The 22,664-nt window shown below is 45.0% G+C and overlaps 1 protein-coding gene across 6 annotated transcripts in view; it reads left to right on the forward strand.

The window, feature by feature from the left end:
• ptprsa (protein tyrosine phosphatase receptor type Sa) overlaps positions 1-22,664 on the forward strand; it is a 265,829-nt gene that overhangs the window by 154,092 nt on the left and 89,073 nt on the right. For all 6 annotated transcript variants that reach the window (XM_063012370.1, XM_063012365.1, XM_063012368.1 and 3 more), the window contains one exon: positions 10,393-10,503. In XM_063012370.1, coding sequence (XP_062868440.1) covers positions 10,393-10,503 — 111 coding nt within the window. The remainder of the gene's footprint in view (positions 1-10,392; positions 10,504-22,664) is intronic.

Consider the following 22,664-nt stretch of genomic DNA (forward strand, 5'->3'; position numbering starts at 1 on the left):
GAGATCATGTCTGGCTCAGCGAGACTAAAACACCTAACCACAAAAAATAATCACAAAAGATAACGACTCCTCCTGACTAAACCCCAAATCTTCTCTAAAATAATGACATCCAGCTCTTCTGTGTCTCTCTCTGTCTCTGTGTGTCCTTCCCATTATTCTTCTACATTTCTGACACGTCCTTTTGATGTCTTCGTGCCTCGTGTGTGTGTGTGTGTTTGTGTGTGTGTTTGTTTACTCCTCGCTCTGTAAATTCCTTGCCGACTGTCAGGGTGATTGGCGGGCAGATAGGAAGTCTCACCGCAGTGATGTTTGCTTTAACCCGTGACATTTGCAGTGTTTGAAGACTCGGGTTAATGAGGGGGTCCGGTGACCCGCGCTCAGCCCGGTGCCCTCAACATGTGTGTCACCGTCTGTCAGACGACGAGGGCTCACCTGTCGATGGACCGACTCGTATAAACCGTGGTTACTAACTAAGCTAGCATCTATTTGTTAGTGTACTATGGTAAACATCTCACTATTTGACCACATGTTAGTGGTATTATTTGATCTACACTGGTAGTAGGAGTTTGGTAGTTTGTCAACCCCCCTAAATCTAGATTGTCTGTAACCCAACGTTCAGACAGCCAGCGATTTTTCACCTCTTGTCTCCCGAATCGCTGATCGTCCCGTGTTCACACCGGAAGCGTCATCGTCATCTGTGGGCGTTTGGTTTCCATGGTTTAACTGACGCCACTCAAAACGATGTGGACTTTACTGCCTGGTATTAACAGATCGAATAGAAAAGAGTTTTGGATATCACTCAGCTGTAAATTTCATCACTGTGTAGTCCATCACTGACTGTGCAGTCAACATGACAAGAAAACTGCATCGCTGTTTGTATACACCGATCAGACATAACATTAAAACCACCTCCTTGTTTCTACATTCACTGTCCACTTTATGGATATAGAAGCACTTTGTAGTTCTACAACTACTGACTGTTGTCCATCTGTTTCTCTGCATGCTTTGTTAGCCCCCTTTCACCCTGTTCTTCAATGGTCAGGACCCCCACAGTACCACCACAGAGCAGGTATTATTTAGGTGGTGGATGATTCTCAGCACTGCAGTGACACTGACATGGTGGTGGTGTGTTAGTGTGTGTTGTGCTGGTATGAGTGGATCAGACACAGCAGTGTCCACTCACTGTCCACTCTACCTAGTCGGTCCACCTTGTAGATGTAAAGTCAGAGACGATCGCTCATCTATTGCTGCTGTTTGAGTCGGTCATCTTCTAGACCTTCATCAGTGGTCACAGGACGCTGCCCACGGGGCGCTGTTGGCTGGATGTTTTTGGTTGTTGGACAAAACTCCAGCAGCGCTGCTGTGTCTGATCCACCCATACCAGCACAACACACACTAACACACCACCACCATGTCAGTGTCACTGCAGTGCTGAGAATCATCCACCACCCAAATAATACCTGCTCTCTGTGGTGGTCCTGACCACTGAAGAACAGGGTGAGAAACAGATGGACTACAGTCAGTAATTGTAGAATTACAGTGGAGCTGATAAAATGGACAGTGAGTGTAGAAACAAGGACGAATTCCAGCTGAACGATTCCTTTAATCATGTTCTCATGTGGAGATGTGATGAAACGTGTTTGATGTGGTATTTTTTACTAAATGATCTCTTTTCTCTACAGGATGAAGGTAGGTGTGCATGTTTTTGTTCTGCTAACAGATTAAAGATAAAAACTGCAGATTGTTATTCATGGATCCACCGAAGCAGCGTGTTTATTTGGCGTCTGCAGTTAGCTCGGTTGCTGGTTGTTGTGCGTAGATTGTAGGAATGCACAAAATGTCCCGGCGGTCCACTTTATCACACCGGCTCTGATCACACCATCGGCGGAGTGGTTAACGCCAGCCAACAGCGGCGCATAAATCACAGCGTCGTGTACAAAAGCCGGAGTGACTTATGAACTCTGGATTTGCATAATGGGATTAGCCGCCATAAAGGGGGTTTTCGCCGGCAGCTAGTGTTCCAACCGCGGGCGCGGACTGAGGAAGAGCGCTAGAGTTCCACCGGGGGTTGAGTCACGCTAAAATTAATGCAGATTTTTATTTTAGCTGATCAGCGTAGCGTATTTTATATGCTTTTACATCTAAAAGCGGACGTGCTAACAAAAACCTGTTTTTATATGAGCCGTGTGTACGTTTCTACACATTTATTCACTGTAGTAGTGTAGTATGTAATAACTAGTGTACTAATTAGACCCTCTGTAGTGCAGTAGTATGTGATTTAGGACACAGCACAATAAGCAAGAGCATACACTACATGGACAAAAGTATCAGGACACCGTTCTCATTTTTAATTCATGTGTTTCAGCCACAACAGTCGCTAACAAGTGTAATACTGTAAATCTATTATATAAAGGTAATTCTATGCTTTACACAACAGTTTAGGGAAGGACCTTTCCTTGTTCCAGCATGATTGTATCCCTGTGCACAATGCGAGCTGTATAAAGAAACTCTAGTGGCCTGCACTGGGCAGTTGTAGCCTAGCAGTTAGGGTACTGGACTAGTATTCGAAAGGTTGCTGGTTCAAGCCCACCACTGCCATGTTGCCACTGTTGGACCCTTAACCCTCAATTGCTTAGATAAAATACTCACAGTACTGTAAGCTCAGCCGAGGCTTCCTTGACCAACACCAGTGCCCAGCCATACGAATTCAGCTTTTTTTTGACCGCATGGGTCCCGACGGTCATTCAGAAACCACTACAAACATGAATTAGGAGCTGCTGGACTGCTGGAACGTCACTGTTCACAGCCAAGCGAGCTTCACATCGTCATAGTTTAAGACTCAATGCTGATCACCAGCAGGAATGCCTGGGATGTAAAGCCTGCTCGACTGTGTCTTTCTAGTACCGAACGCGAACACGTGTGTGTGTGATGGGGGGGGTCCGATCGATTCACATTAATGACACCATGCAGCTTGAACAGTCTGGCAGGAAGGTGATGTTAACAGCTTCAGGAGGAGGGCGGGGCGTGTCCTGGAGCCGGAAAGGGATACGGGATGCTAATTGCTGTGGGGTCACTGCACATCACCGCTGAGTTTATGAGACTCTTACAAGCCGGCAGATGGAACATGACAACAATCACATTGTTCTGCCTCGTGCTGCCGCGCTCACATTTAACGACCTTGGCGCCAGGCGTGTGTGTGTGTGTGTGTGTGTGTGTGTGTGAGAGAGAGAGAGAGACTTCATAAGATATAGCGTACACTTCTGACTGTGTGTGTGTGACTGTAAGATATAGCGTACGGTTCTGAGCAAGTGTGTGTGTGTGTGTGTGAGTATATATAAGATATAGAGTACACTTCTGAGCGTGTGTGTGTGAGAGAGACTATATAAGATATAGCGTACACTTCTTAATGTGTGTGTGTGTGTGTGTGTGTGTGAGATATAGCGTACACTTCTGAGAGTGTGTGTGTGTGAGTATATATAAGATATAGCGTACACTTCTTAACGTGTGTGTGTGTGTGTGTGTGTGTGTGTGAGATATAGCGTACACTTCTGAGAGTGTGTGTGTGTGAGTATATATAAGATATAGCGTACACTTCTGAGAGTGTGTGTGTGTGAGTATATATAAGATATAGCGTACACTTCTTAACGTGTGTGTGTGTGTGTGTGTGTGTGAGATATAGCGTACACTTCTGAGAGTGTGTGTGTGTGAGTATATATAAGATATAGCGTACACTTCTTAACGTGTGTGTGTGTGAGATATAGCGTACACTTCTGAGAGTGTGTGTGTGTGTAAGTGTGTAAGATATAGCGTACACTTCTGAGAGAGAGTGTGTGTGTGTGTAAGATATAGGGTGTGTTCGAAAACCTAGTGTGCTGTCTACATAGGCAGCATTTTACGTCATCCTGTGCGCGCTCCAGAGAAGGAGGCTGTTCGAAATCCTAAATCCTCACTACTGAGGCATCTTAATATTTCAATGAAAAACACTCGGTACAAGTTTATACAAGTTAAAAATCAGTAATATTTTATTTACGTTTGAAAACAACTCGTTTGTCCGCACCGTCAGCCATGTTTATTTTTCTGTGAGAGAAGAGCACCCGACCCGCAATGAATGCTGGGATTGCCTTGATCACTAAGGCAGCGTCGGGTGCTCACTCGTTCTTGAGCCAAAATAACATTGAAATATTAAGATGCCTCAGTAGTGAGGATTTTAAGGCATCTAGGATTTCGAACAGCCTCCTTCTCGGGAGTGCAGCACAGGATGACGTAAAATGCTGCCTATGTAGAGAGAGAGCTAGGTTTTCGAACACACCCATAGTGTACACTTTTGAGTGTGTGTGTGTGTGTGTGTGTGTGTGTGTGTGTGTGTGTGTGTGTGTGTGTGTGTGTGTGGCTATGTAAGATATAGTGTACACTTCTGAGTGTGTGTGTGAGAGAGAGAGAGACTATGTAAGATACAGCTTACACATCTGTGTGTGTGTGTGTGTGTGTGTGTGTGTGTGTGTGTGTGTGTGTGTGTGTGTGTGTGTGTGTGTGTGTGTGTGTGTGTACTCTCCACTATAGAACTGTAGTGACATAGTTCTAAAGGGGAGCGACTTTGCACCAACAGTTTAGGGAAGGTCCTTTCCTGTTCCAGCATGACTGAACCCCTGCACGCCAGTGTCCTGCACAGTGCCCTGACTTCAGCCCCATTCAACAGCTTTGGGATGAATTAGAACATCAACTGAGGGTCTCTTGATTGCCCAGCCAGACAAATGCTCTTTTGACAAAGTGGGCACAAATTCCCATTCCCATGTCCTTGTATTGTGGGAGGAAACCAACACAGACACAGAGAGAACATGCAAACTTTACACAGCGAGGACCCTGGGGAATCGAGCCACCCACCGCACCACCACCAGTCTGACTGGCTGTATTCATGCACGTGTGGACTCTGAGGAACGTGGAGAAGAACAGAAGCAGAAGAAGCGAGTGCAGCGGAGATGAGCAACACTCCAGCTCGCCCTCGTCTCCACCTCATCAGTTCCGCCCAAAACATCTATGCAGTCGATCCTGCAAAACAAATCAATCACAGCCTGCCAGCACCGCTAATTCAATTACACACACAGGACCAGAGGTGCGTGTGTGTGTGTGTGTGTGTGTGTGTGTGTGTGTGTGTGTGTGTGTGAGGGTACGTTTGGCTCAGAGCTCTTATTGGAATAAATCATGGATACCATTTTCTAAAATTAACACACACACACACACACACACACACTCATTTACAGATGCACTGTATCACCACAAATATTTGGACGCTAACCATGAGCTTGTTGGACGTCCCAGTTTAAAAAACAAACAGTATTAAAATAGAGTGACCTGTGTGGGATCTTTTCAGCTATAATGACAGCTGCTCTTCTGAGGCTGTGGGAATTTGTGCCCAGTCAGTCAAACAGGCATTTGTAAGGCTGGGAAGAAAGTCTCAGTAGATGTTCCGGTTCATTCCAGAGCTGCTCAGTGGGGCCGACTCCGCAAACTCCACACAGAAAAGACCCAGACCACTCCACCTGGGGATCGAACCCAGGACCTTCTTGCTATGAGGCGACAGTGCTACCCACCGAGCCATCGTGCCGTCCTAGTTGAAGAACTGTCTATTGTATATCGTACTGCAAAACTCCTGGAGCTTTGGTTTCCTCCCACAGTCCAAAGACGTGCAAGTGAGGTGAACTGGAGATACTAAATTGTCCATGACTGTGTTTGAGATCACCTTAAAATTAGAAAAAATAAATAAATAAATACATGAATAAATAAATAAATAAAGATTCTTTATATGGCTTTTAAACTATATTTTTTGAGCCCATACGGTTTCATTTATAGAACAAATAGAAACAGCTCAGTGATCAGTGCTGCTTTTATTTGTTAGCGTTCTGCTCACATGCCAGTCTGACTTCAGACACGTAGTGCCGCGCCCGTCCCTTAAATCCCTGATTGCGTTCGCTACGGCTCTGTTTGTGATAATAGGACGCAGCTGGAGGGTTTCGCTTCGGCAGGATCGTTTGAACCGCTTTATTTCCATGTTCTGTTTTTATTTCTTACATATAAACAGTTTTTTATCTTTCGGTGTTGAACCACAGCGAGCGGCTCCGGCTGCTCTGAACTGTGGGAATATGGATCGGTCGCGCTCATACACGGCAAATGATAATTACAAACAGGGCCTTTAAAAGAGACGACAACAAAGGCGTCGGGTTTGCGTCGCGGCGTGTCCGAATCGCCCCGCCGAGGTTATTAATAAGACGTTTTGGTTTAAGATTGAGGCCGCCAGTGATGAGGAATTACAAACAGCTCAGATTAGGGCAGCATGACACAGGAATTGTGACGGTCAGGACTAAACTAAGCTCAGTGCCACAGCTAGATCCGTGATTTGTCTTATTTGACTTTACCATAGTGTCAGACCTCACAAAGTAAGGAAGGGACTGTTTGTATTGTTGTGAAATAGTCAGCCCCTTTATGCCAGTTTGCCAACATAAATCAACTGGGAAGGAGGGGGGCAATCTGAGAAAATGAAACCCCAAAATAGTTGAGAATAAATATATATATTTTTGGGCGCGCTGTAGCACCATCGTGGCCAAATCCAATCTTAAGTGAAGAATAAAAACACCCACACACACACACACACACACAAGCGAATGTGTAATGAAGAAAGCTTCGATGGGTAAATTAGCCGATAGCGACTAATGAAGCCAATCAGCTAAAATAGCTCAGTCCAGACAATAAACAAAAGAAGAGAAACGACGGGGAATAATTACGCTCGTGGGCTGGTGTCTGAATTTAAATAGCTTTTAATTTATTAACCTCCTTTTGTTTGGTTACGATTTTTCTCTCTCCGGCGATCTATACCTGTTCTTCTGCGCTCATTAGCTGATTAAAAGTGGGTCTGGTTCTTAAAAGCCCTTCTGAGGCTGGTCACGGCGAGGGCAGCGCAGGATAAGAAGTGTGAAAGAAATGGTGAGAGCGGCGCCCTGCACACGCCATGTATTATTTATCAACGCCTGCTTAAAGAACGTTCAGATTCAGCCGGCGATGCTGCTGCTCCGGCTCTGTGTGGTCGTCTGGTCGTTCGGGCCCTACGCTCCCGTCTCAGAGCACCCGGGGAGACTTCAGAGCGACTCCGGTACCGCACGCCACGCCCGGCTCACATCAGACAGTTCCTATACGCTCTGGTATACGCGCCGCGCCGGGCTCACATCAGACAGTTCCTATACGCTCTGGTATACGTGGCCGGCTCACATCAGACAGTTCCTATACGCTCTGGTATACGTGGCCAGCTCACATCAGACAGTTCCTATACGCTCTGGTATACGTGGCCAGCTCACATCAGACAGTTCCTATACGCTCTGGTATACGTGGCCAGCTCACATCAGACAGTTCCTATACGCTCTGGTATACGTGGCCAGCTCACATCAGACAGTTCCTATACGCTCTGGTATACACGCCGCGCCCGGCTCACATCAGACAGTTCCTATACGCTCTGGTATACGCGCCGCGCCCGGCTCACATCAGACAGTTCCTATACGCTCTGGTATACGCGCCGCGCCCGGCTCACATCAGACAGTTCCTATACGCTCTGGTATACGCGCCGCGCCCGGCTCACATCAGACAGTTCCTATACGCTCTGGTATACGCGCCGCGCCCGGCTCACATCAGACAGTTCCTATACGCTCTGGTATACGTGCCCGGCTCACATCAGACAGTTCCTATACGCTCTGGTATACGCGCCGCGCCCGGCTCACATCAGACAGTTCCTATACGCTCTGGTATACACGCCGCGCCCGGCTCACATCAGACAGTTCCTATACGCTCTGGTATACGCGCCGCGCCCGGCTCACATCAGACAGTTCCTATACGCTCTGGTATACGCGCCGCGCCCGGCTCACATCAGACAGTTCCTATACGCTCTGGTATACGCGCCGCGCCCGGCTCACATCAGACAGTTCCTATACGCTCTGGTATACGTGCCGCGCCCGGCTCACATCAGACAGTTCCTATACGCTCTGGTATACGTGCCGCGCCCGGCTCACATCAGACAGTTCCTATACGCTCTGGTATACGCGCCGCGCCCGGCTCACATCAGACAGTTCCTATACGCTCTGGTATACGCGCCGTGGCCGGCTCACATCAGACAGTTCCTATACGCTCTGGTATACGCGCCGTGGCCGGCATGTAGCTCCTCCTGCTCGGACGTCGGCGTGCTGTGCTGTTCTGGCCCCCCGATGGGATCTGAGTGATTAGAGGTGTTTGAGGAACGCCTCGTGGATCTTGTCATCTGTTCCAGGACCGAAAATAGGAACCTGAGAACACGGCAGGAGGGGAAATCTGTGGCCTGTGTGAATTCGTGTGTGGGTTCTAAGGACCCACATTTTGTTCATGATTTTTACCGCGACACAGGCAACACAAACAACATAAAACGAAACATAAAACTAAATTTACTAATTTAATACAAACGGTGGCAATCTGGTCCCACTGTGGTTTACAAGATGTAAGTCCATTTCGTGTCTGTTAAGAATCGTTTTTTGATTATTATTACTTTTCTCTGCGACCCCCTTTTTTTTGGCTCACAAGCCACATAAGGGTCACGACCCTGAGTTTAAAAACCCTGCCGTATTCAACAGTTAAGGGCCAGACTGACCCCCGGTGGAAAGTAGAGGGTAGAAATGATGGCCATGTTGAGCTTTGTCTATATATAAATATATTTTTTCTAGGGATGTAACGATGCAACACAAGACAGTTAATAACTGATTCAAATAAATTTGACATGTAAAATGAATCGATATTCACTTTAAACAGCAGAGGGCGCTGGCGCTATACACCTCTCCTGGTGGACGGCACTGGCGCTATATGCCTGGTTGCCAGATTCGGGGGTTTTCCAGCCAAATTGGGCTTAATTCAAAATTGTTTTGCATAGTTTGTACCTACCTCAGAAATAAAAGGACATTCATTTTTTAGATAAGTAAAAGATAAGCACAAATACAGGATTTTATTTTTTTTGAAGAAATAATAAAAGGAAATTTGTCTTTAATTTCAGTTCAAAAAATTGGGAAAAAATCATATCATGAACCCAGTAACGTGAATTGCATCAGGGGTAGAGTGTATCGTTACATCCACATTCATTTTCTTCCCAATTTAGCGTAGTCAGTTTGTCTTCCGCTGCTGGTGGATCCCTGATTGCAGTCGACGTGGGTATATCGCTGCTCATGCCTCCTCCTCCTCCGGTCATCCCACCCTAGCAGAAATGTATCTGCTTCCAAGCACTGCCACTTACGCCCGCTAGATGGCGCCCAGCTGACCGGTGGCAATGTCGAGTTTCGAACCGAGGAGTTCAGGATCTCGGCGCTGGAGTGCTAGCGGAATATCCTAGCATCCTGTCTTTATGCCAGTCTGACTTCAGACACGTAGTGCCGCGCCCATCCTTTAAATCCTTGATTGCGTTCGCTACGGCTCTGTTTGTGATAATAGCACGCAGCTGGAGGGTTTCGCTTCGGCCGGATCGTTTGAACCGCTTTATTTCCATGTTCTGTTTTTATTTCTTACATATAAACAGTTTTTTATCTTTCGGTGTTGAACCACAGCGAGCGGCTCCGGCTGCTCTGAACTGTGGGAATATGGATCGGTCGCGCTCATACACGGCAAATAATAATTACAAACAGGGCCTTTAAAAGAGACGACAACAAAGGCGTCGGGTTTGCGTCGCGCCGTGTCCGAATCGCCCTGCCGAGGTTAAAAATAAGACGTTTTGTTTTAAGATTGAGGCCGCCAGTGACGGGGAGAGAAACGTAACGTTTCGCATCAAGAGCGGAATATCCTGCTTGTCTATATTATTTACAGATGTCATTAATAAGGTGACACTTTACCTTTATGCTGTATCATTGGGAAAAATCACATCACGGACCATGAAATGAGCTTTTCATTAGCGCAGCGTGTGAAATATGAGGCGTCCTAGCAATCAAACGTTAATAAAGTTAGTGTAACAGACATTTCTGTGCTGTAGTGTGCTGTGCTGGCAGTGTTTGATGTGTGTGTTTACATATTGAGTGCATTTTGTCCTTTTGGTGATTCCATAATCAATAGAAAAGTGTGTTTCTCTACACACATGATCATCTCTGTGTAGTCTGAGCTGCACCTCAAAAGAACAAAACAGTAAAGTGTTTATGCTGTCGATAGTTTGTCTATATAGAGTTTATTTCTTGTTAGTCAGACAAAATGTCCGAGATGTCGAAGTAAAGCACATTTCCCCGTGAATTTAGTCGAGCCCTGATTATTGAATGATTTGATTTGAATGTATTTCTGTTGTATCTGATTATCTCCCTCTCTCTCTCTCTTTCTGTCTCTCTCTCTTGTTTGCCCTCGTTTGCACCTCTCACCCAGGCGCCCTGCAGATCGAGAACACCGAGGAGACGGATCAGGGGAAGTACGAGTGTGTGGCGTCTAACGTGGAAGGCGTGCGGTACTCTTCCCCCGCCAACCTGTATGTGCGAGGTAGGGAGCAACCTGGCCGCGGAGATCCTCTCTCCACCCGCTACGGCACCGCCGGCCCACTTCTGCTTAAATAGAAACTATCCTGGGTCCTGGTGCTGTATTATGTCATTATATCAATAACCTTCATTCTTGCTCTTATAAATCTACTAATACTAATAATATTAATAATAATAATATTGAAGCGTTCTGATCTGGGCAGCACGGCCTGGAAACTCTTCTCTCTGTTAAACTTTCTAGGTGTGTTGGATGACGGTAAGTCTGATTTTGATTGGCTTGCGCTGTCCAAGAGCCAATCAAAACTTGATTAAAATGAATAATAATAATAACAAAGTACGTCAGATGTGAGGACGTGTTTTAAATGTGAACAGAATCCTGTCCAGTGTATATAGATAATGTATAACCTAATGTTTATGTTCCTTAATTATGCCGTGCCTCTCAATGCCAGTCTTGCGAATAACAATAGTTATGAAGGGGTGGCACGGTGGGTACAACTGTCGCCTCTCAGTTTGATTCCCAGGGTCCTTTCTGTGTGAAGCGCTCAGTCAGGCCAGTCAAAGTGTGAGTGTTTCTGCCCCTGTGATTGGCTGGCATTGTTTCAGGTGGTAAAACAGACACTAAATGATTGAATGAATGGATGGTCATGAAGCTGATAAAGCAGGATGTTAATACCTGACCATGAGCTTGTCGGGCACCCAGTCTAAAACCAAAAACCTCTTAATCTTAGAGGGGGCTAAGATTTGAAGAAACAGTTTAGGGAAGGCCCCTTCCCGTCCTGTGTTGTACACAAAGACGTGAAGAAAAGCTCTGGGATGAAATGGAACATCAACTGAGGCTTACAAATACAAACACTCGTGTGACAGAATGGGGGGCGGCACAGTGGCTCGGTGGGTAGCACTGTTGCCTCACAGCAGGAAGGTCCTGGGTTCGATTCCCAGACGGAGCAATCCGGGTCCTTTCTGTGTGGAGTTTGCATGTTCTCCCAGTGTCTGGTGGGTTTCCTCCGGGAGCTCCGGTTTCCTCCTACAGACCAAAGACGTTCAAGTGAGGTGAACTGGAGATGCTAAATTGTCCATGACTGTGTTTGATATTAAAGACTTAATAATAAATAAATAAATAAAATGACCGAATGGGCACAAGTTCCCATACACAGACTCATAAGTATAAGTCTTGTGAGAAGCCTCCTCAGAAGAGAGGTCACTCTATCGTGAAGCCATTTGTTTTTGACCTGGGATGTCCGACAAGCTCACAGTCAGGCGTCCAGCTGTAGCCTAGTGGTTAAGGTACTGGACCAGTGTTCAGAGGGTTGCTGGTTCAAGCCCCACCACTGCCAGGTTGCTGCCGTTGGGCCCTTGAGCAAGGCCCTTAACCCTCAATTGCTCAGACTGTATAGTGTAACTGTAATATAAGTTGTTTTGGATAACGGCGTCTGCTAAATGCCGAAAAAAATACTTTTGGCATGTAGTGTATCATAAAACATCGTATTTGACCCACCAAGACGGGCATTGAGAAGCACCGGCTATACAGGCAGTCCTGGTTTATCATTAGGCTTAAAGAAGTAAACTGAATCCTTGGGTAGTAGTAATAATTATGTACATAAATTAATATTTGCACTATTCTGCATGTAATTAAGTATTTATATGGTGTTTAAAATGACCAAATGTATTTAATTCCTCTGAGATACGGTTAATTCCGACTCTTAATGTGATAAACGGGTCTAAACGACATTCTCGCGCTGATTAAAATCGTGATCCCGTCTCTCCCTCCGTTCATTTCCGGCTCGATTCCGATCTCGACCGTAATCTGATCATCGAAGGTGTTTTAATTTCTAAATAAAAGAATGAAATTAACAGCTACAATGCTAAACTAGTCCAGATCTGACCTGCTGTAAGCTCTGTTTCGACTCTGTGATCATTTACATCCCAAATTTCTCCCGTTTTTATCCCAAACTTCACATAGAAAGACGTTCTGATGGAATCATTGTAGCTGCTAAATCGAACAGTCATGCTTTCTGTGCGGCATTTGTTTCCTTTTCGTTCCTTCATTAGTTTGCTTTTGTTTGGTTACTGTTCTGTTTGAGACCGACGGGCCACCGTGGAGCTTTTTAGGTGGCTTTAAGAGTTTATTTTTATTAATATTTATTGTTTATAATGATTGACCCGGGCGGACGAGCAGTTTGCAGTGAGAGCTCGTCGAGGTGACGATGATTTAATAATACACCGATCAGCCATAACATTAAAACCACCTCCTTGTTTCTACACTCAGCTCCACTTACCATATAGAAGCACTTTGTAGTTCTACAATTACTGACTGTAGTCCATCTGTTTCTCTACATAGACCACAGGACCACCACAGAGCAGGTATTATTTAGGTGGTGGATCATTCTCAGCACTGCAGTGACACTGACATGGTGGTGGTGTGTTAGTGTGTGTTGTGCTGGTATGAGTGGATCAGACACAGCAGCGCTGCTGGAGTTTTTAAACACCGTGTCCACTCACTGTCCACTCTATTAGACACTCCTACCTAGTTGGTCCACCTTGTAGATGTAAAGTCAGAGACGATCGCTCATCTATTGCTGCTGTTTGAGTCGGTCGTCTTCTAGACCTTCATCAGTGGTCACAGGACGCTGCCCACGGGGTGCTGTTGGCTGGATATTTTAGGTTGGTGGACGATTCTCAGTCCAGCAGTGACAGCATTGCTGTGTCTGATCCACTCATACCAGCACAACAGTGTCACTCACTGCAGTGCTGAGAATGATCCACCACCTAAATAATACCTGCTCTGTGGGGGTCCTGACCATTGGAGAACAGCATGAAAGGGGGCTAACAAAGCATGCAGAGAAACAGATGGAGTACAGTCAGTAATTGTAAAACTACAAAGTGCTTCTATATGGTAAGTGGAGCTGAGTGTAAAAACAAGGAGGTGGTTTTAATGTTATGGCTGATCGGTGTAATTTAATGAAGCTGTGTAGGTAAGCCGGTGACATGGCGGGGGTCACTGCGATGAGATGTGAGATTTAAACAAATCAAAAGCAAAACGCAGGCAGAGAAATGCAGCTTAAAGCCTTGAGGTGGCCTTTTTTACTCTCTCTGTGTTTCCCCTATTTTTCTCTCCTCCTCATGTCATTGTGTTCTGCATCAACCCCTTTACATCCCTCAGAGCTTCGAGAAGGTTGGTGTGTTTTTTTTACTTTTTTGTTTTGGTTTGTTTTTTTTTGAACCCACATTAAAGACGAACAAGTTTCGAACCTGCAGTGTGTTTGTTTAGGCTCGTTAGCAGTTTGAATGAGCGTAAATGAGCATAAACGGATTCAAACCTGCTAAATTAAATAGTGATTCAGATTTTAAAGCAGTTTTTTATTTGTTTTTGGTTTATTTTTAATAGTAGAAGTAGAATCCCGTAAACGACGGGCCTGTTTTTGTTTCGTTTTGGTTCTTTTACACGGTTACGTTTGCATCGTGAGGCCTTTTGGTGTTTGCATCTTTCAGTATTGCTTCTGCTCCGGATTTAGCATCGGTTGCATCCGTTGTCATGGAGATATGAAAGACACGTGCATTTGCATGCCGGGAGAATGCGGCCGCGGTTATGCCTGCATGCCTGGTGTTCCGTGGCCTCTGGAGTGTGTTTTTTCCTTTCCCTGTCCTGCAGTGTTCCTGTGTGTACTGGTGAACTTCTGTTTTTCCTTCTGTGTCACGTTTCCAGAACGAGCGGCCGCGATCGCGGCGTCGCTGCTCCTCCGTAGTTAGTCACGTTAGCTTAGCGATGTGCTTCTGTTTCCTTCTGTTCCTTTATTTCTTTATTTTGTGACATTTCGTGTGTATTAAATGTGTGTATATTTGTGCAGCATTTTCTAGTCTAGAGTAGAAATACTGCAGCAGTCATGTTGCTTTACAGCCAGTCTTCCTGCCATCTCAGACCAACGTTTTAATTCCTATAAGGTTTAATTTTAATTTTAAATGCAAATCATGTGGATGTGGTTTCGGGGGTTGGGGCGGAGGCACGTTATAATGTTATTTATGGAAAATGTTATATAGTGAGAAATGTAATTCTGTTCCCTTCACTTTTGATCAACGTGACAAGATTTCCGTTCATCCAGACGTATTCCTGATGATAATAGGAGACAGAATTTAAATATACTTTATTATTCTTTCATTTAGAGCCGAATTGAGCCGAATTATCCAGCAAACCTGCTGCAGCGCTTTATTCTGAGAACGCATTTCTCTAAGGGGTTACGGGCCGAGGAAATCGCCGTGTGTATGAGAGCATGGCATCCTCAAATCTCATCCTATTGAACCAAATTTGTACTAATTGCCAGATGTGGACGCCGCTCTTAATCATTCAATCGAGGTGTTTTAGCTACACCTGCTGTTCAAAATCAGTTCATTTAAACTAAATTAATCCTACACATCTAGAAATGTGCAACACAATTAAAAAAAATGCCTTTATTTAGCATGATTGCGCCCCTGTGCACACACAAGGTCTGTTCTGTAATCTAGTGATCCGCCTCGCTGCCTCAGTACAGAGGATCTAATAAGACATGGAACTCATAAGGCAGATTATTTAGACGCACTACTTAACCGCGGTTTTAGCTTACTAAGCTAACACAGTTAGCCTTGGGCCGCCAGCTAACGTCTCCCTCCGTGTACCGAAAACATTAAACTGTCCCTGACGAGCCCGAATTTACAAATAAACGACACTCGTATAGTTGCACCTTTATACAGATTAAACATCATTGAGAATTTATTTACATTTGAAAGGAACTCCGTTGGTTGCTCCGCATTTACTCGTCCGCCACGTTTGTAGTTTTCTGTGAGAGAAGTCGTGCCGCACTGAATGCTGGGATTGCCTTCAGCGCTGAGGAGGTGTCGGACGCTCCCCCGTCATTCAGTCAGATCATCACTCAGAATTAAGGCGCCTGAATAGGAGCATTTTAATGTATTTAAGAACTTAGACACGCCCTGTTCTCGGGAGTGTAGGATGATGGGAAATGTGTCTGTGTAGAGAGAGAGCTGGGTTTCAGATAGACCCAAAGAGCTCCATAAAGAAATGCTTTAATAAGTTCGGTATGAAGAAGCTCCAGTGACCTGCACCGAGTAATGTTTCATAGGTGTCAGGAATGTTTTAGGACAACAGGGAACGCCCTGCTTTCCAAATTTAATATGTTCAAGGTCTATAGCACCACAATTGTTAGATTTATCCTAAAATGTTTACTGGTGCTATTTTAATAATAAAATACGGACACTTTACTGCTCCTGAAAATGAAAAGCTTCACTATTAACTTGCACAGTAAATGATCCCGACAGCTCAGTGCGGTTTTATTGCCTGTATTTTGGCGTCCCGTTCCCCTCGAATGGTCGCTACGCCCCCGTACGCGGTTCCAGACGGTCACTCAGAGAGAAGAGAACACAGGCCTGACATTTACTGACTGGCAGTGAGCTCGCAGTGATCTGTTTACTGACTGACCGCTGGCTCGGTCACACCAGGATTTTTTATTCATTCGGTCCCCTGGCGCCACCACAGTTCCAAATCGCCTTTTAGGACATCATCTGCGTGATTACGCCGCCTAAATTACACCCGAATGAAGATCTAGGAGCTTTGTGGTGTGTCCACTTGTTCCTGCCTCTGTATGCTAATCCTGCTCGCTCCGCTGGCTGGTTTAATCGAGTGTCCGAATCACGCTGGCCTATCAGCTTCAAGATTTACACATTAACAATCTAACGGTCCACGTGTGCCACGTCGCAGCCCATCAGCCTGGTTCCCGGACCATGACCAGTCCTGTGTTACATCTTCTCTTACAGAACTGGATGAATTTATTTCTTCTCGGTCAAAAAGAAAAGTGGACAAGATCTAATCACTCAGCGAGAGAATCCGGACTCGTCCAGCCTCCTAACGTTCTCCTGCAGGATGTATGGGTATCTAATGGGGTATTCGTCAGCGTTCGGAGCCCCGTTATGGCCCCGCGTCCCCGTAACTGAGGTGCTAAAGCGTCTCGTAACGTCCGCGCAGAGACAAACCGACCCCGTGAATAATTCATCCAGAGCCGCCACCAGCGGACGCGGCGCTAGCGGGATCAGGGGTGTAAATAATAAAAACGCAGCGCTGTGACGACGAGCCGCGCGTTTATCATCGCGTCCGGACGTACAGATCACAGACGATCTCCGCCGGGCTTCTGCCGTCCGTCTGAGGCGGTGAGGTCTGGATGCTAAATCAGCCTCGGGGGCTAAATACATCCCATAATGCACTACACGACCAAACGTATTCGGACGCCTGACCTATCAGCTAGAACAGCAGCCGCTCCTCTGTAAAGGCTCCTCACAAGACTTTGAAGTAATGTTTTGATGTCTGTGGGGATTTGTGCCCATTCAGTCAGCATCACTGTTGACGTTCCGGTTCATTCCAAAGCTGTTCAGTGAGGCTGAGGTCAGGGGTCTGTGCAGGACAGTGGAGTTTCTTGGCATGTGCACAAGGGCGCAGTCACGCTGGAACAGTACTAGGGCCTTCCCTAAACTGTTGTTGATCATTTCCTTTATATCACTGATTTATTACCAGGTTGCCACTGTTGGGCCCTTGAGCAAGGCACTTAACTCTCAATTGCTTGGACTATATACTATCACAGTACTGTAAGTTGTATTGGATAATGATAAAATCACTGATTTGTACTGATGACGTAACACTCGGGTTGATTCAGTCCTAATTTACACTGGTAATGAAACCTGGAGTGTATTTTTAATGCTTGGAATAGGTTTAAATCACCTTGTACTGGTGTGTTTTTAAACATATAAGCATGATAGGTGATAAAACAGAGGATCCTGGAATTTGATCGAGTATAAAGAATGTAATTAATGACCTGTGACCTGTGTTTGCTGTTTCTTGGTACAAGTAGAACAGGTACAAACAGACATTTTAGTATGATGATCTGGGCGTGGCACTTTAAGATAGATAGATAGATAGATAGATAGATAGATAGACAGACAGACAGACAGACAGACAGACAGACAAACAGACAGACAGCTAGGTAGGTAGGTAGGTAGACAGACAGATAAATAGGTAGGTAGATAGATAGACAGGCAGGTAGGTATGTAGGTAGGTAGGTAGACAAATAGGTAGCTAGATAGAAGATAGAGAGAGAGATAGGTAGGTAGGTGGATAGATAGATAGATAGACAGGCAGACAGACAGGCAGACAGACAGGTAGGTAGATAAATAGGTAGGTAGATAGATAGACAGGCAGACAGACAGGTAGGTAGGTAGACAGATAGGTAGATAGACAGACAGATAGATAGAGAGATAGGTAGATAGGTAGATAGATAGATAGATAGATAGATAGATAGATAGATAGATAGATAGATAGACAGACAGACAGACAGACAGACAGACAGACAGACAGATAGATAGATATACAGATAAATAGGTAGGTAGGTAGATAGATAAATAGGTAGATAGACAGACAGATAGATAGACAGACAGACAGACAGACAGACAGACAGACAGACAGACAGACAGACAGACAGACAGACAGATAGATAGATAGATAGATAGATATACAGATAAATAGGTAGGTAGATAGATAGATAAATAGGTAGACAGACAGACAGACAGACAGATAGATAGACAGATAGAAATTGTTGACTTCTAGTGCTAAAATGAACCAGAATGAGAATCAATTCTCCCAGTATTAGTGTAACAACAAATCCATTATAATATATCGATATAAGCTTGAATTAATAAAATACTAATTAATATGTATTAATTATTTAATTTAATGATTTTGAAAGTAGATTTTTGATCCGTTTGGTGGAATTAAAGCTGAATTATTATGGCTTTGTGTCCGGTGATGCTGGAAGACTGTGCTGATCTAAACTGTGCTTCGTTGTACTTGGCTAGGTTGCACGTGCATGACCGCATGTGTGTGTGCACGTTCACGTATGTGTATGTGCATGATGGCTTGTTCAGCTCCTGCACGCCCTGCCGCGTCCCGCCTCGCCTGCGCTCGCATGTTTTCTTGTGTGCATCATGGCATGGAAATGGAAAATAAAGCTCGATTACACCCTGCTGGGCTAAAGCGCGCGGCTAAAACCTCCCCCGGCGTAATCGGATAAACCGGCTACAGACGATCAGCGCTTTTGTACCTTTAATAACCCACCGGGCTCCTCGGAGACGACCTAGCGTTGCATCACACGAGCATCCACGCGATAATGATGCAAACACCCAGCAAACCTCCGAACGAAGCGCTCCGGCTCCAGCACGGTGTAATCCCAGCAAGGTGGCGCTAAAGGCTGCGACTTATTTTGGCTTTTCTCTTCTTCATTTTGGGGCTGGACAGACTGGCACCTAGTGTCCACCTAGCGTACCCCCCTGTTTCATGTTCAGTACCTCCAGAAGTGACTTTGTTCTCGACTGTCGACTGTCTTTCACCATGTCCGCCTGTCCCATCACGTCCACTGTAATAATAATAATAATAATAATAATAATAATAAAAACCCTGGAGTCGACCTTCTCACCACACTGGGGTTTAAAACGAGGATTTGACTCTTCACCTCTAAAACAAAACTGGTTCTTCATTCTTTTTAAATCTGTTTCATCAGACCTTCTGGGATTTTGGTAAATAAGGACGTCGTTAGTGTTCTGCTCTGTGTGTCGCATCTAAAAGCTCCAGAAACCTTCAGATGTTCCTCTGTGAGCTGTGAGACTATTTACAAAATTCTACACAGCCCTACTTTAAAGTCGGACAAGCCTGATGGACCAATAGAATACGATTTAAACGTTTGATAGATTTTAGTATACAGCGGTACCTTGTAACTCAACGTCCCCTACACTCAAAATCTTTGAAACTCAACACCCTTCGTCGAGAAATTTGTACCCTTAAACTCAACGTTACCCTCAAACTCAACATTTAATTTCAAATTAACAATGAACAGTTGCTTTGTTCAGCGCTCGGCTGCGTTTGTGTGGAATAAGCGTCAGATCCAGTGTTACAGCTCCACATGTATCTGTGTTTATCTGGATTTTCCTCCCTGTTTCACTTTTAAACTCGTGTTACAGCTCGAGCTTCTGAGAAATCGTGAATCAGCTTTTTATTTCAGTGTTTTTATATTATATTTGTGATATTTTCAGTGTATAAGTGTCAAAAACAACCTCATTATTTTACACAAACTTAAAATATGTGCAGTTCCACGATACCATGGAACGTATTAACAGGTTTTCCATGCATCCTTATGGGAAAAAATACCTTAAAACTCAACGCCAGTCCCAGAACCAATTGACGTAGAGTTTTAAGGTACCGCTGTATATAAATACTGTAGATTTTCACTTTTGATGTTGGCTCAACAGCTCTCAAGCGCAAGTCTTGGTGCTTCCACCAGTTTTCATTTGCAGAGTCTGAGGTTGGTGCTGGCGTGGGGTTGGAGGGTCAGATTGGGGATTTACCTCCCTGCCACTGCAGCAGAGATTCCTGCATTCTGATCAAGTGCCGTAAACACAAGGATGTCCGTTCCGGCACAGTGGCCTGGTTCAGTTCTAAACCACTATATAAATTATTTCTAAATCTTAAATTTAAGGCCGGTTTTCTATGCATTTGGACTGAATTAAAACATTAATTCGTTTCAGTCTGAGGTTAGAACTGCTTTAGGAAACTGCTGTGAATAGGATTTTAGTTGCAGCATGGCGTGTAAGACTCATTTCCACTTAAAAATGTGCAGCGGTAAAACACGCCAGCACACCAGATCTGACATTTCGAACTCATCTGGTCGAAACTCATCTCTGCCATCCGGCTGGGCTGGGCGCCTACACGAACAACGATTGGCTTACAGGGTGGGGAACCGGATAGGAACTCTCTCATAACTGATGCAATTACGACCTCTGCTGGCTGGTTGGCGGCGCCTGCATCCTCTAGAGTCGAGGGATAATGTGATCAGGGTGTGGCTCTTCGTACACAAAGCTGATCCACATATGAACTTCGTGCAGGTGAAAAGATGCACATGTGTCGGAGGGAGCGTGTGACAGTCTCGCTCTCCTTAATCAGGGCAGGGATCAGCATCAGTAAAGAGGAAGCTTAATGCAGTCGGGTAACTGGATACGACTAGATTGGGAGGAAAAAGCACGAAAACAGACCGAAGTTTAATAAGTAATGAATTAATGCAGACGTGGTGCAAAACATGCATCAGATTAGTACCTGCCTTTAGTATTATTAGTTTAAACCAAGTAGTAGTTAATGGTACTAATAGTTGATTGATTAGCACTTGCAAATTGGCCCGTTTTCACCAAATTTGTTCATACAATTACTGACACTTTTTAGCAATTAGAGTTACAGCACAAAATCACACCCTGATCCTGAAGCGAGGTGCTGATGCGCCGGTGCTACAATAAGTGTCCGATCCACAACTTTGACGAATTCCAGCATTACACAAGTGCAAGTGAAATATGTTTATTTACATTTGGGATGGTGTTTTGAGTGTATCTAAATATCCCCCCCAATATATATTGTGATCACAGCCTCGATTTGAATACAATCACTGTATTTAAAAGTAAAATTTTAGTAGGTATAATGCCCTGTGTGATTAATTAATTTAAGTGCTTTGCCTTTATTTTGCTCGTTTGAAGTACACAACATTAATTAATTAATACTTTTAGTAAGTCGTTTGGTCTTCGTCACACCCTTCCATGAGAAGATCTGCTCTTAATCGTCATGTTTTCTTTATATATAAATAAAATACTAGAAGACGTCTCAGCAGAAGTCGAGTCTCAGATTTTAAACCCCTCTGTGGGAGAGAAGTGGACCACTGTCCCCCTCTGCCCTCATGTTTGTCCCCTTCGTCTCGATCCGAAGGTTCTCGCCCCGGTCTGTCCATCCCTAACGTCTGCTGTCCTGCTGCTTGGCTCTGTCTCCGCCCCCGTTGTCTCTGTCCTCTCTGTGTCTTCGTCTTTTGTGTATTATTTACGCAGTCTCAGCACCTCAGCAGTCTCCACGCTGTCCTCTCTTTATCATCTCTGTCTCTCTCTCTCTCGCTCTGTCTCGTCCTCATCTGAAAACATCTGAAAACATCTGAAAACACACCCCGCTGCTTTTACACACCCGTTCACACCGTGTGGGACTTTGTGGGGAAGCCGAACTCCATGTTTGGAGCAAGTTTAACTTTTAGAGTTATTGAAATGTTTCAACATGCCGTATTGACCTGAGTACAAGCCGGTGCTGCATTAAAAATTAGGTCTTCATGACCAAAAACTAGTGAACATAACATGTGCAAGTGCCACGTCTTTATTCTAGAGACCGACCAGACATAACATTATGACCACTGACAGGTGAAGTGAATAACACTGATTATCTCTTCATCACGACACCTGTTAGTCTGTTAGTGGGGGGGATATATTAGGCACCAAGTGAACATTTTATCCTCAAGGTTGATGTTAGAAGCAGGAAAAATGGCAGAGCGTGAGAATCTGAGCGAGTTTGACGAGGGCCAGATTGTGATGGCTAGACGACCGGGTCAGAGCATCTCCAAAACTGCAGCTCTTGTGGTGTGTTCCCGGTCTGTAGTGGTCAGTGGAAGGAACAGTGGTAAACCGGCGACAGGGTCATGGGCGGCACAAAACACCAACGCTGCATTGCAAAAAATATTTATTAACCTCCAACTCACTATAGAACAATCCATGCTGGTCGTGTTGCCAAATCCACTCAGATTCATTTATTTTTTCTCCTTGATTTTTTGCTGCACATCAGCGCACAAACTTTGATCTCTCGCTACTTGCATTTCTGGACGTGGTGTCATTAAACCCCTTGTCACATCTCACGTGTGTTTTCGTGACAAAGCGTAGTTTGGGAGACCAGAGAAGCTCGCCTGCGATTCCAGTCGGTGATAGATGGCGTAGTGTGTGACCCCCTATCACCAATCAGTCATGTAGTCTTGAAATGACTCCCGATTACAAGAGACCCAGTCGTGTAGTGTGAACTGTACAGCGACCTGGCGACTTGGAAAGTCATGTAGTGTGAACTTGGCATAAGTGCAGAGAAGCTTAAGAGGGGTTAAGGAGAGCGGTTAAGGTGCTGGACTAATAATCAGAAGGTTGCCTGTTCAAGTCCCTTAACCCTCTATTGCTCAAAGTGAATTTAGGCATAATTATGAGTCGCTTTGGATAAAAGCGACAAATGTAAAATGTAAACACGAGGCT

The sequence above is a fragment of the Trichomycterus rosablanca genome, chromosome 17 (genome assembly GCF_030014385.1).
Source record: "Trichomycterus rosablanca isolate fTriRos1 chromosome 17, fTriRos1.hap1, whole genome shotgun sequence".
Classification (NCBI taxonomy): Eukaryota; Metazoa; Chordata; class Actinopteri; order Siluriformes; family Trichomycteridae; genus Trichomycterus; species Trichomycterus rosablanca.